The sequence below is a fragment of the Alosa sapidissima genome, chromosome 3 (assembly GCF_018492685.1).
Source record: "Alosa sapidissima isolate fAloSap1 chromosome 3, fAloSap1.pri, whole genome shotgun sequence".
Lineage (NCBI taxonomy): Eukaryota > Metazoa > Chordata > Actinopteri > Clupeiformes > Clupeidae > Alosa > Alosa sapidissima.
In genome coordinates, this window is record NC_055959.1 from 26,509,541 (window position 1) to 26,524,997 (window position 15,457).

At 43.9% G+C, this 15,457-nt stretch overlaps 1 protein-coding gene across 1 annotated transcript in view; it reads left to right on the forward strand.

Annotated features, from left to right (window-relative positions):
* The first annotated feature begins 327 nt into the window (after positions 1 to 327).
* LOC121705495 (neurexophilin-1) overlaps positions 328 to 15,457 on the forward strand; it is a 21,688-nt gene continuing 6,558 nt past the window's right edge. Inside the window, exon 1 of the mRNA XM_042086491.1 lies at positions 328 to 793. Within this exon, the coding sequence (XP_041942425.1) occupies positions 740 to 793 (54 nt within the window). The 5' untranslated portion in view covers positions 328 to 739. The remainder of the gene's footprint in view (positions 794 to 15,457) is intronic.

Genomic DNA, 15,457 nt, shown 5'->3' on the forward strand with positions numbered 1-15,457 from the left:
AAAGAAAGACCAAGCATCTAGGACATGTTGGCTTTGGTAAATCTAAGGAAAATTGGACGGCAAAAAGTAAGTGGTGGTAATTGGGACATTAACGTTGTTGAAGGCGTTGGAGTGACGTCGGATAGGTAGAAGTAATTAAAGATAAAAAGATAGGTGGAATGAACCTTGAGGAAGAAAACGGCAGGGTAAGGGGTGGGAGAGAGAGAAAGAGAGAGAGAGAGAAAGAGAGAGAGAGAGGGAGGGAAAGATAGAGAGAGGGGGACTTAAAACGTCAATGCAAGACTCTGCCACTCTCTGCGTGCACTGATATGTGCAACGCTGAAGGAGTTCACGCTCTAATCAGGCTTGTCTATCCAGCGAGGATCTTTACCGGTGTCAACACGAGATAAAGGCGAAGATGTTTTTTCTCACATTTAAGTACATTAACCCTGTTGAATGCTGAAGGGGGTACAGATGAGATTTGGAAGGCTTGGCTGGCCCCGAATGGTGATGCAGTATCCCTCTCTTACTGAACACACCTATGGATTTCTGATGAACCGGTGGTCCAGCTGAAACGCGAGTTGACGAGTCAGGTGCCAGGTGGCTTTCAAAGGTACGGAGGTGTTGCTTTTGTGCCTGCGCAGGACATGGGACCTAATTTTGCCACTTTGGGATACGGTAACGGAGGATTTGCGTCTTCCTGAACGGGAAGACAGTCTTCGGACAATAGCGGGAGTCTAAAGGACTGCGCGCCGGCGAAATGCGCACCGACCACGGTTTCATTCTGCTACTCCTCAATGGGACGGCTTGCCTGGTAAGCGCAAAATGAGGAGGTGGAGATGAACAAATGTTATTCCTTGTTAAAGTATGTATTATCGGAATTAATGTTACCATATGTCAGTGTAAACCATAGGCTATCTACCTCTTACCTGCGCGTTGAGGTGTGGGTGACAACTATCCTCCGTCTGAAAGGTCTCTTAATATGATCACCTTTTTGGCGCAAAAAGGTTGAGGGAGGCTTCAAAACAACATACTCACTAGAATGAAAATCGAAAAGCGGTTTCTTGAACTTCACGGTTCGCTGCACGCTCACTGGCGAGAAGGGTCCCACGAGTGCTGACAGACTGTACCAACCGTACCGTCTGGGCGCGAGACTGCGAGTGTGGGACCATGTTACTAGGACTGATTTGATAAAGACCTTAACAGTCACTTCGAAAGTTCGAATGAAATCAGTTTCGTTTGATGTCGAATACGCATTTCACTGACAAACAAACTCATTTAAATAGGATATAGATTTAGACTGCCATATATAATGAAAAATTACAGAAGCTATTGTGATTTTGAGAGATTCTCTCACTCACACCTGGACAGTCTGTTAATCGCGCAGGTGCAAAACCACAAGCTCACTCACTCACCTAGCCGAAACGCACTCACAAATCAAGCACAAATCATACATCTCTGTCAGTATTACACTACATGACGCCATTAGTAGGCCTATGTGTCCAAATACATTGTGTGTGCAGGATTGAGTGTCGACTAACTTGCTCTGGTTTTTAAATGCTATCAGCAACGAAACACAAAATTTAGTAAGAGGGGGTTAAAATGTGCCGAGTGGTGCAAAGACTGGTTGTTTATCCTCAAAATTGCGCCGCTGTGAAATTAATAGGTCTTTGTGAGCTGCAAAGGCGACGGTTCCATCAACATGCGTCAGGGCACGCAGGCGTCCAGGGCGATGGATTAATTACGTTGACTAATCTATCGAAGTGTAATTACCAAAACTCCTACGTGTAATTAAAGAGAAGTTATGAGAAACTGAAATGAGCTTTAATTACATAAACTTAGCCGACAAAGAGGTCATACCTATCTAACGACGTGTCACAGAGGTCTGTCAAATTTCCATCAGCATCTCATAAACTATGAAAACACGTAGCCTAGGCCTACTCCAACCTTCAACGGTTTATTACAGACAGGCCTTACTGGTTGGGCCTAATGAACATTTGACGCCAGGCATTTAAAATGAGCTGAGATGAAACAAAAAGACAAGCCTATACGGGCATGTATACAATTAAACAACCACGACTACCAAAAGTAGTCTTCTAATAATTGCAGGGCGGACTTGTAGTCACAAACGCCTTGCTTCAGAGGGGGTTTGGCCAAGAATACATGTATGGTCGTGTTGCACAGGGACGCCACTAATGATGTAACTCATTACAGTGTGGACTTTGGTCATTTATCAGCATCGCGTTTAACAGTGAAATGGAAGACCTCGCGCCTCTCAGCGGGGTAGCTCGGGCAATTCATTAGGCTGCTCGACAGTGATGAATGACGGAGCAATTAATGAATTATCAAACTTTTTCAATGGTATTATGGAGCGGCGATTAATGCGCAGTATATCAATATGCACTTTGTATTTTATGCTGTTATTAAGCGAGCTCAGGCATCAGAATACAATTGATGTACAGTATAGGCTAAATAGAGGCTGCAGTATGCTTTAGCCATGATATTTTAATGGCTGCAGACAGAGTTGACAGCAAAACAAAGATCAGAAAGCGTTTTCTGTCCGTTTATAAATCCATTCATATTTGTATAAGTTATTTGAGGGAAATATGAGGTTAGGAAAGCAACTAGTTAGGTTCGGTGTTCCATTTTCAGATATGCTCAAACGGCACGAGGTCCACATTTATCTTAGTTTTGATGAATGGTGAAGTGCATTGGCAATTAGGCCTGCTTAAGCAATTAAGCGCGCAATTACGAAAGTAAATGTGTTGTGTTTTAGTTTAGGCTACCTGACTCTTCCTTTAAACTTGTTAAAATGACGGTGTATGCAGCGTTGTCAATGTTGCCAACGTTCTGACGAAAATTAGACTTCTTAAGTAGAGTAAACAAGTCTTGATCCCTTTGCGGGAGTAAAGTTGGAAGCTGGAAACACTCCAAAAGAATGATCAATATGTAAATGCGAACACATGAGTAGATGTGAAAGTGGGTAGTTGGGAAGCTGTCCCCTGAGACATTCTTTCTTGTGTGTTGTCTGATTGCAAGAAAAGAACCAGGTGCTGTGTATCTGTTTCATATTGTATTTTTTTGTCCAGTGCAGAATTCTTATGTTGTACTGTTCTAATGGAGCCTTGCCTACACACATCCAAAATAACAATAAATAGAACAAGCATCTGGCAATAAATGGCAAATTAAACACATGAATATCAAATCTGTGTTCTAAGATGGGGTCAGTTCAAGTCAGCTGAAATTCAGCCTGTTAAGTGAGATTAGATTTGAGTAACTTGACTTAAAGTTTATTTTCCATTAAGTCCCTGCACTTAATTAGATGGAATACCTATTAATTTTCTGAATGGACTGAATCTGAATTGAACTGGCTCTACCCATTAAACATTATGTTTGTCCCTAAAGGCATTAGTTAAATGGGGGAAAAAGTCTAAATCTCAAATACAATTTGCAGTTTCCTTGCATAAAATATGAAATAACAGGATAGCTCACAATACCCAGCACACTAGCAATATAAAAACATTTAAATGATCATTTAAAACAGCTACCACACATATCAGAACAATGTACTACCCCACATACGTGTAGTGTGTGAAGATAAGCGTAAATAAGCACCCACACATGTAGAACATGTTTGTGTTTACCTGCAAACAGGCCATTAGATAAATAAATGATGGCCTCCAATGCAGGCTCTGGTTAATGAGTGAGAGAAGAGAGAGATCAGTGGGGGACTAGTGGGACTGGAGGTAGGAGTGAAGTTGGGCCAGGAAGAGAGAGAGAGGAGGGGGTGGAGGTACAGAGAGAGTGAGGGAGAGAAGCGGGGCAGGTTCTCTGTTTTTATCTTGGCCAAGCAGCTGGTTGGTCTGATGTGAGGGTGAATTGCCGTTGATTTATGCTCAGGCATATACAACCTGACCCCTGGTCTCTGCTTTTGCCAGGACCCCCCACCCTCCCCCAGCACCTTGCTCCCCATCTCCCCACATAACCCTTCCCAGCATTCCCTGACCTCCACGAGTGCCTGAACTCCAAGGCCAGACAGCGTGTTTGGCCAACAACCAGCCACACCGTGCTCATTTTGAACATGCTTCCTACTGACCAGCCTACATAATGATGCACAAAATGCTATTTGTCTTGTGGCCTCATCTCACTATGTGCAGCGGTGGGCCACAGAAGTTACTAATGGGCTGGAAGGTATCGGTTTGATCTCTGTGCCCTGTGTGGCAGAGAAACGAGTGCAGCGTTTGGCAACGCTGCACAAAATCCTAAGCTTTCCAGCAAGGGGCCCGTCGGGACCTGTGCATACTGAAGATCACCCCCACATCAGATGACCTTTTCTCCACAATCACACAATAAAAGAGAAAATCAATGCGTAAGTGATACTAGATTACTGGAGTCCCAGTGGGGTCGACTGTCGGATGATATCTGGGCTGAAGAGAGAATCCTCCAGCATGCAAACCCTGATCCCCACTGGGTGTCTCCAGTCATTGGAGTCTGAGCTCACGCACACACACAAATACTGTATGTACGCACACATACACATACACACACACACACACACACCACACACACACGTGCACACAGACATGCACACAGGCACATGCTCATAGCGCACACACACACACACACACACAGGGGCGCAGGAGATATTTTAAAAGTGAGGGGGACCAAATTGTGAACACAAACCCATGGTGAGATCAGATTTCCAGATATCGGATCGCCACCTCTGGCCCAGTTTCGACCATCATATTTTAAACTTGCCAGAATATTAAGATAATACTGTAATAATGTTTTCAAAATATTTTTTGATAAAAATGGTGAAAACTGTGAGATGAGCACAACGCCAGATCTGCCCTCAGACCAGCTTCTTGCTATGTGCAATTCTACTTTTATTTATTTTTTAGATTTATTTCACACTACTTGGGCCAATGGTAGAATACTGGTCACTACTTGGGCCAATGGTAGAAAAAAGCAACATGGGATGTTGATATTTTATGAAGCCATGAATGAATCATCATGCCTATGATCCAGACATAGACTACATGATCAAATAGCCTAGTTAGGCCTACTTAAATGGTCTGGTGTAAACCAAATCAACTCTCCACTGTGTGTTTGCAGTTAATATTTATGCAACGTTAGAACTTAACAAGTGTTGGCTTAACAAGTTACCAGTCCAGAACACACAGAAAATTGCAACAGAAAGTTGCCTTTATAATCAACTATTTGTTCCAACAGCATTTAAACAAAGCATTTATAAAATTGAAAAAAAAAAATACATAAGAAGTAAAATAAAATACTGTTACTGTAGTAACTGTATCACATTATCCCAAGCTGTGACAGGCAGACGTGACACCACTAAATTCTCAGCTTGTTTATACCCCACACTGAACGCATAAGAACGCTAGGCCCATCCCTCTGGGGTGTGGTAGCCTACTCTCTGGGATTTATGCACCAAGGTAACAGAAGTATACAATTTGTGTCTAGAAATTATGTTTGAAATAAATGTCTTAGAACAAAAACGTTGATAGACTTGTATTTTATAGTTAGGCTAGTGAAAACGAGTTGATAAGTATAGGCTAGTTGAGTTTGTTATCATAAACAATAACAGCTAACATCATGTTGAGCAGGAGGAGTTGAGCACTAGGCTACCATAAATCCTCAAATTATTGATTGATTCTATTTATAGGAGGACAAATAAAGGCAGGTTCCCATATACAAGACGGGGTAACAATTGCCTACCATACCAACAATTGCCATCAGTCCACTAGAAGACATTGTTTTGATTTAAGTCAATGAAATAACACCTCTTCTTAATATTTTATTATATGTTGTATTGTATTATGTTGGTTGGATTAATAGCCTACCGTTGGCAAAGAAAAGTCGTTTTCCTATCATGGGTCTCCAACACACGTTCTCAAGCTCATTCTCTTGCCGCCCCAATTGCCAGAGGCTGAAGCTACATTTAAACACAATTGTTGCGACTCAAGGCATTCCAGCCTACGAATTTTATAAAAAAAGTACTAAATCATGCATAATTAAACAATAACTCAATTTAGGCTACTTGGCTACGCAAAAAGGTTTCCATTACAGCACAACCCCTATTCAATGAAGGGCTGCCTTGTCTCGCAATAAACAGCAGTGGAAATCCCGACACTTTTTCAACTGCATGAAACTTAACAGTGAACCATCAAATATCTCCCAGATTTCAGTGCCCATCAATCCCAATATTTAGCAATATAATCAAACAGTCCAAAAGTAAATTAAATCCCAAACCAAACCGAAAATGCTTTTGATAGCCTACCGGTATGCCGCTCCAAACGAAACGCATGTCTAAATGCAGGTTAGAAATATTTAAAAAAGCCTGCCTCGAATACCAGTCTTCCTCAAATAAAGATGATGATGAATGATTTATGCTAAGCAAGTAGCCTGGATTATTTTATGATTGTTAGTAGACAAACTGGCTTCAGATATCCAACAGAGTGAATATGAGATTGTGCAGTCTTATAGTACTGTAGATGGCTGTGGTTGATGTGATGCTGTTAATGGGGAGTTTTACAGTTAGCGCAAATCCTATATGTTATTATTTATTTAGCGTACCTAAAAGGCTTTTTTTCCTTATCAAAAGTGAGGGGGACGACGGCTGTCTCTTCAGCACTGCGGGGGACATATCCCACATGTCCTCCGTGCCTCCTGCGCCCCTGCACACACACACACACACCCTCTCTCACACATACACACAAACACACACACACACACACAAACCTTCTCACACACACACAAACCCACTCTCACACACACACACACGTACGCACGCACGCACACACACGCACACACACATGCACACAGACATGCACACAGGCACATGCACAAACACACACACACACCCTCTCTTTCACATACACACAAACACACACACACACAAACCATCTCACACACACACACACACATGTCTGCAATAGCACGCACGCACACACACACACAACACCCCTCTTTCACAAACACACACACACACAAACCCTCTCTCTCACACACACACGCTCGCATGCACGCATGCACACACACACACACACACACGCACGGTCATTAATTGCAGAGTAGAGTAGTTCAAAATGGAAATGATTTTCATGTCTCATACTTAAGCATAAGCGTTGAATAAATGACTGTGGGGGGAAAAAACCCAGATCTCTAGAAATTCTGCCAGTTCTGACAGAGCGTAGTCAGGCATAATCAGACAACCCTGTCTAATGAACTGAAGTGTTGGACAGAAGCCAGTGAGAGGCTACAGAAGGATTTGCTCTGTAAAGTCAGTTTGGAATCCATCATTTGAATTTCTGCCAAAAATGAACTATGAAACACAACAACAAAAAAGAGAGGTCTGCAATGCACCTGTTTGACACCTGGAGCAAGCATCTGCAATCCGAACCTTTTATCAGATTTTTTTCAATACCTAACATAGCAATTACATTCCTGTATGCACTGCTTTGTAAAACAAACACCTATTTATTCAACCTATCATTCATGATTTATAGAGATTAAATGGGACATTCTTTGTTTTACAACCCAACCCAACTTGTTTTAATGCCGCTGTGCGTGTTGAGTGAATGTCTGCCAAATAGCAGCAATAAAAGCAGACCACTTAATGAGCATTTCAATATCATTACATAATATACCTTATGACAAAAGAGAGTTCACTCATGAAGAATGATTGGGTGGACTTTAAACCACCACAATGCAAGATGCATAAATGCATGTGTAATTAAAATATTATTAACTATCAATAACAGTCATTAAAGGCATAGATCAGATTTAGATTATTATAATGTCATAATGAGTGAAACACTAAACAAATCATTTCTTAAGCAAAAAAACATTAGTTACTTTTATTAAAATTGTATCTGATGTTGTTATAAACTGCACTGGATTGGGCGAAATACAGAAATGCAGTCATATCATTACTTCTTTATTATTAATGTTGTCTCAGGACTCGTGTTTGTGCATCAGCTCTCTCCAGATTATGATAATAAATCAGCGCCTAGCCAGTTTACTGAGCTCTCTGGTTACTGCGTAGCAATTAATGAACATGTTCACCATGGGTGCTTCATACAGTACGGCAATGTCCTTCTTAATGACTGGTTTGGGTTTGTGCCAATATCATTTAGCTGACTTATGCTTTTACTTATGTGTGGTTGAGTTGTGTTTTGTTTTCGTATAACAGAGTCGACCCTTCATAGTGGACCAACCCCTGCAGTGAATTAGTGGGTGATACTGATGTCTTGACGTGGCGAGTTGTAATGGGTTCACTAGCGATCGATAATGCTCAGACAAATTTAGCCTTGATAGCTGGCGTTTCCTCACCCGTAGTCTGTTATTCTTGATCCTTGAATGAATGAATGAATAGCAAGGCTGAATCCATCATTTATGGGTCGTTATTTCGGGGAACGTCTCTACAGTCTCCACTTTAAGCAATGGTTACAGAGCATAGACAAGCCCGACACGCTCCGAGTTTTTATTGATGAGAGGAAGAGTTCTGTTTTCATAAATAAAAAAAGAAAGCAAACTGACGGGCTGGTTTTGATCTGAAAGCATGGATAGTTTTTTTTGTTGCTGTTATGCGCATATTTGTTCATGAAACGGCTCTTTCAAGAACAAACAGATTTGGAGAGAGGACAGCATCTATTTGTTCGCCACCGACACAAACTGGCTTATTTGAAGAACAGACAGCTGTCTCCATCTGGAAGTGTTGATAGCTCCAGCCACCAACCCACACCCCATAACCCCATGCCACAATCTCTCACCAACCTCACCCGAGTGTGACCAAGGCTTCTGGTGACCCCATCTGGGTGTGACAAAAGCTTCTGGTGACCTCATCAGAGTGTGACGGCAGTAATTGCTGACCACCCTGGGTGCGCAGGGCCCCTGCATTCGCCGCCACAGTTGCCGTAGAGTTGCAGAGAAACTTCCGGCGGCCCTATCTCTCCCTCTCAGCGTGTCAATGTGGTATTTGACTAAGGCAGCAAATCCAGTATCAGCTCCATTAATCCCTGCAATTAGCAGGGAAATTACAAGGGAAATGTTGTCTCTAAATGGCGACAATCAGGCAGCAGTGGGCTTGTTTCTCACAAGCCAATGAGCTGCGCTGTAATGCATTACTGACAGGATGTCCAAAGGGAGGCACTACAGTGACCATTTCATTTTACTGTGGCCACATACAACCATTAAATCCTGAACTACAGTATTCACTGAACTATGCTGAGCTATACTGCACTGACCTATACTATACTATTCTTTGTCGGTTCTCTGTAACTAATAAGAAGACCATACCCTATATACTTATCCAAAGGTCTTTATGTGGTCTAGACAAATAAGCCGTTAGGCCTTTACATTGTTGTGACATAGTGGTGCAGAGTGAAGGGGTATCAGGGGCTCTCTCGATTAGCTCCTACTGTACCTGCACTGTCATCAAGTCGGAGAGGCAGGGCCGGGGTCCTCTGCTCTCTGCTGTCTGCGGCCTGATGAAGTCTTCTGGCTTGAGAGGCCTGATGCAAGTTGAGCTCCTCCACACTGGTGTTTTATCACAGGAGTCAGAGGCTCGGCCTGGCGTGAGAGGGGTGCAGAGACTGGCTGGAGCAACACAGCACTGGACAGGTTCGGAGACAACCTGGACTGGTTGAGATGCCACATAGTGCAAAATGGTTTAAATGAGGTAAATGCAATCACCCACCATTTTTAGACAGAGCACTCCAACCCCATCCTGGTCCCTCACAGCCACTGCACTAACCCCCTCACCCACACACAGATTGGCACCCCTTCCCATCCTACTGCTGATAAGCGGGCACTGCGTCTGCTGCGTCGTTGGGTTATAATGTAAAAATTTTGATAGGCAATTCAGGCGGCAGGCTTCTCTCACAGCATGCTAAATGAGGCTGAGTGTCCAGTGGGGAGCGGCTCAGCTTAACCTGCCTGAGCAGAGTTCAGCGCCGCAGCGGAAAATAAAACGAGAGACCAGGGAGAGAGGGAAGGAAGGAGGGAGAGAGGGAGAAAAGGAAGGAAGTAAGGAAGGAATCAGAAAAAAAGAGAACAAAAAAAAGTAAAGAAAAAAAGACTCAACAAACATACGTACATGTTGGTCCATCCAGGTGTGTGTGTGTGTGTGTGTGTGTCTGTACGTATGTGTATGTGGGGTGGGGGGTCTGGTAGGGGTGGGGTTGGAGCATGTGGTTAGGAGGGCTCTGGTGACCCCCTTGAAGCCTGTGTAAATTATTCATTAAGAGTCAAGCGGCTTGTTTCTTGTGAAATTACCTTTCTTTTCTTGGCCGTGCCCCCTCAATCCCTTCATCACATCCTCTCCCCTGGCTTTGTGTGGCATAATTAGTAATAAGGGCCCTGCTATTCTCTGATTTTAATCATGTGTTAGGGGGAGAAAGCTCCCACAGTGAGCATTTTGGTCTGGGGCTGGAGGCTGGGGGGGGGGGAGAGACAGAGAGGAAGATGGGAAAGCAGTTATAAAAAGGGAGAAAATATAAAGCGTCTGTGAAACACTTAGAAACCTGAGCAGTAACTCGGTCCTTTAATTAAAAATTGATGTCATATTAGAGATGGAAATTTCAATCCAACAGCCAGAGGAAAGCGAGCTCTTATTGGACTTCCTCCTCACGCGTGTCTTTGTCTGTACACACCTCCTCGGTGGTATCTCTCTTACTCCCACCCACCCACCTCCACCCACCTCCACCCACTCCCTCCTGTCGCCTCCCCCACCCTGTGCCTCCAATTACTCTGAGTCATTTCAAAATAATAATCCCATTTTGCCCGTGTAGGTTTCAAAGCAATAATCTAACTCAAACTGACACTCAACAGCGCACCTCAGAGCCAGACATTTCCCCACTCTCTCACATCCACTCGGTTAATATTCTCCATGCGACAGAATCAGAGAGAGAGAGGGAGAGAGGGAGAGAGAAAGATAGAGAGAGAGAGAAAGTACATAAATGCAGTTGACTGATTTTTAGTGCCTAATGTAACATTGAGCCCTGCTTGCACTAATTCAGCTGATGAGTGTCCCAAACTGGTCTGGACTGCGAGTCACCGCTGTGGTGAAATAATAGCTCTGCCTGGTGAAGTGCTACAAGTAAACAGCATCTCTCTCCCTCTCCCTCCTTCCCTCTCTCTCCATCTCTCTCTCCCTTCCTCTCTCTGTCTCTGACACTGATGAAATGTCAAAGCCCTGACGGTTTTCAGCTTAGTGTCAAGGAGATCAGCACACACAATGGAAACATTCTCAGCATTTCTGCAAGAAAACAAGCGATGCTCTCTGCACAATACTCTCTCCAAAAAGCACACCTCTCACATTACATCTCCAGTCCCATGTAAACAGACCATCCGTAGCTGATTATTGGGTTGGATTGTATTGCAGTTGCTGATGGTGTCGTCTTAATCGGTGTCATTTAAGATTAGGGTGTGCAAATTTCTGTGTCCTGCAAATGGCAATAAAAGTATGAGCACTCTCAAATTACAATTCTTGAGACGGAGGCCTAATACATTTGAGCTTTTGATGTTGACAACAAGCTTGTGACAGATCTCTGTGTGACAAAGCTGTTGCTGTGGTGTGTCTGGAGACAAACTTTTTGTGACAGGTTCATGAATGCCTCTTAGACGGTGTCGTGGTGTCGCGGAGTTTTGGGAGCATCGCACTGACTCTACAACCGCAGAAAATTCTGACAAAACGGCAAAATGAGCAGAGGTGGCATTTTTAATTGGCCACAGTGGTGGGATTGGTTTGCCTCCCTGCAAAAAATGGCACAGGCGATGGCCCGCGCTGTCAGTTCACGTGTGGCTACGTGATGGAGTTCAAATGGAGGAGCCTTTACCTGCCTCGGTAATTGGCTTTTGGAAGTCTGCGTGCGCGTCGCGTCTTTAAGTGGCTGTTAATTGCCTCAGGAGGCAACTGGGAGGGGGTGCACACGCCTGTATCCTGCTCTTTCACTTTCATCTCCCTCTCTCTCTCTCTCTCCTCTCTCTCTCTCTCCCTCCCTCTCTCTCTCTCCCTCCCTCTCTCTCTCTCTCTCTCTCTCTCTCTCTCTCTCTCTCTTGTCCTTTCATCCTTCAGCGTTGTTCTCTCATGTTCTCCTGTTACCCATTTTTGTCAGTTACTTGCACGTTCACACACACACTGTTGTCTTTTTTGTTCATTTTGCACGTTCTGTAACAAAGCTTAGTTTCATGAATAACAGTCTATTATTCTCTCTCTCTCTTTCTCTCTCTTTCTCTCCTCTCTCTCACACACACACACACACACACACACACACACACACTCTCTCTCTCTCTGTTTTTGACTCTTTTGCCTTGAGATGCACCCAGGGCCTGTGCTCACCAGCACTTAATGACTCACAATTACCAGAGAGACGAAAGAGACGAGAGAGCTTTCGGCCCCCCGGGAAGACCCACCCCCCTCGCCCTCCACCATCCACCCTGTGACTCACATGCCATAAGAGAGACATGGCAAAATACCAACCCTCCTTTCATTCTCACAATGAGCGCACACACACACACAAACAGAGAGAGAGAGAAAGAGAAAGAGACAAACACACACGCAAACACACAAACACACACACACACACACACACACATGTGCACACAGCACAGCACAGCACAGCACAGCACAGCACACACACTGATGCAATTCCTTTTTAATCTCAGCCCTCTTGTTTTTTGTGAATCTTCCTCTTGCTCTCTTCCTTCCCTCTTTGTTCTCATCCTTCATCACTCTAGTCTACACCATCCCACTGTCTCTGTATTACAACTGACTGGGGATTCGCTCCACTCTCTTCCTCCACTCTCTTCCTATCCCTCGCTCCACTCTCTTCCTATCCCTCGCTCTACTCTCTTCCTCCATTCATGCAGCCATATCCCTCGCTCCACTCTCTTCCTCTACTCATACAGCCATATCCCTCGCTCCACTCTTCCCACAGCTCCGTCTCCACCCGATCACTCCCGTGCTCCCTGCATTTCCTCCGCCGCACACAGAGCACTCTCGAACAAGTGCTATGCAGTCCATTAGCACCCTATCACATAAAAGCGCTTAATGTATGTGTGTAATTAATTCACATTTCAAAACTGTGAATAGTCACCTATGAGTATTATTGGGCTGGGGCTTTTAGCATGATTCTTTTTTTTTTACTTCACGGGCACATGGAGTGAAGTGCCATAGAGAGGCTGGTACACTGGGTTCAGCGTCAGGCTCTCATTATCAGGGTATTAGAGCCATTAATCTCATTATAGCTCCACGGCTTTGCCCGGGTAACTTTAAGAGACGGACTCCGCACTCTGACCCTGGTTAGTGCCACTTAGGACTATAGCCGTCACTCAGAGCTTTAGCAGGCACCATATAGTTCAATATCACTTTTATTCCGAGCGTTTTAAGCATCATTACACTTTATGCAGCGCCTGTCTGGACTGTGAGAGATAGCAGAGGAGTAAGCGGACACTGCTGGCAAAGTCCCCACTTAAATATTCACACATAAAGACATACACACACACACACACACACACATGGGTATACACAACATACACACACACACACACACACACACAGAGAGACCTGTTGCATTTTACAGTTCTGTGTGACACACAAACACATTTCACAGTCCCACCCTTGCACATACTGTACGCAAACACACACAGAAACAAGCAAACAGACACAGACACGGTCACACCTTGTGCTTACACTTTTATAACCTTCAGCTCTCTGACTCAACTGATCAACAGCTTTGAGCCATATTCCTTTTTTCCCTCTACCCCTCCCCCCCCCCCCCCTCTCTCTCCCCTCTCTCTTCTCGAAGCCGTTTGCCATCTGTTGCCAATAAGGAGGTTCTTGTCCTCCTTTTGTTTTATCACCCTGTAATCAGCCATTAATCCCCCTTTAACGCGTGTCAGGGGCCCAGCCGGTGACTGACACCACCCACCCAGGTGCTTCTGGGTAATCACTTAACGCCCCCCACCTCCCAACCTTTTTTTTGTTTTGCCGGCAGGCACTTCATTCTATTCAATTCACCTTCAGCTGAACCTTGATGTTCACGTCTCGCTAGCCCTCCCAAGGGCATCCTTGGCCCATTTCACATAAAGCCGTTGGAACATAAAGCCGTGTGATTCTGGTCCACATTTAGTTTAACTGACCAAAAGAGAAAGTATCCTATGCACTATTAGTAGATTCATCCCCTTTCGTGCTCGGCAAAATATCAGACTGTCTTGTCAGTGGGCAATCCTTCCCACGTCACCTTTTTTCAGAGAGGAAAAAACACTCAGATTCTAACTAATTCTGTCATTTTATTAAATAAAGAAGCTTTGTGACAAGTGTCCCTTTCAGTTCCATTGAGCTCTTCATATATTAAAGATGTTGGATGACATTGAAGTGAATCACGATCAGTTATTCAAACAAGCCATCCTTTTCTATTGAAAGTGTCTCTTCCTGGCTCAGAGCAGAATGATGAATGGTCTTATGAGACACAGGGTTTATTTCAATTCACTTTTCTCCCTGGCCAACTCACAGCATTAGAAACCCTCTGATGTACTACACACTGTATGTTACACAGCTGGGCCAGGCATGTTTTGCTGGATTCAGGCTCAGTGAAGTGCACAGATTTGAAACAAGCTGTGTGAAACGGAGGGGCTTCAGGGGAAAAAAATGCCTTGTCATGTCACAACAAGTCCAATTCTCCACACACTTCAGGATGTGCTCCATGGCAGCTACTTGTAACAAGTCTGACATTCTCCTCAATTCCAAGTCATTCTCCAGAGGACGACTGCTGTAACACTTTGCCACTGCTTTGTGCCCTTTGTCATCCACAAGTTAATGGTTCGGTAAAGCTTCATATAATTACGCTGATCCTGTATAAGATAGTTAGTGGTTATGCCTCCACCTGCTGGAGTGGAGGGAGCTGTGTCACTGCCCCCCCCCCCCCATTTAAGCCCATTTAATAACTTTTTCACCTGAATACAATTACTCTTAAACAGCTTTATTACCATGCTGTTCTAAGGCTCATAGGCATCCCAGAAGAGAAACACTTTGGCTGGAAAGGTTAAGCGTCTCTTGAACAATAGAATGACTCATAAGGGGTAAATATTGGGAGAAACTACAATTACAATTACAGTACGTTGTCCTGGCAACCAGATTTTCTGTTCTAAACAACCGAACCAGAGATGGCATTTTCCAATGCTTCGCTGTGTTCTTTCTTTTAAAACGAGAATAAATCAATTTCAAGAGGTGAAAATCACTAGATCGAAACATGTGGAGGCTTTAATGCATTTTTCCAGGGTATTAAAAGGAAAAGTTTGTGCTGGTATGAAAGATAAAGTTTATAACGTAACGGTTAATTTGCCTAATCTGTTCTGATTACATAACGTTATTACTGTCAACCGGGGTGGCTTTGAACACTTAAAAATTGCCATTTATTTACAAACCTGAAAAACTGATGATTGCATTCAGGAAGCA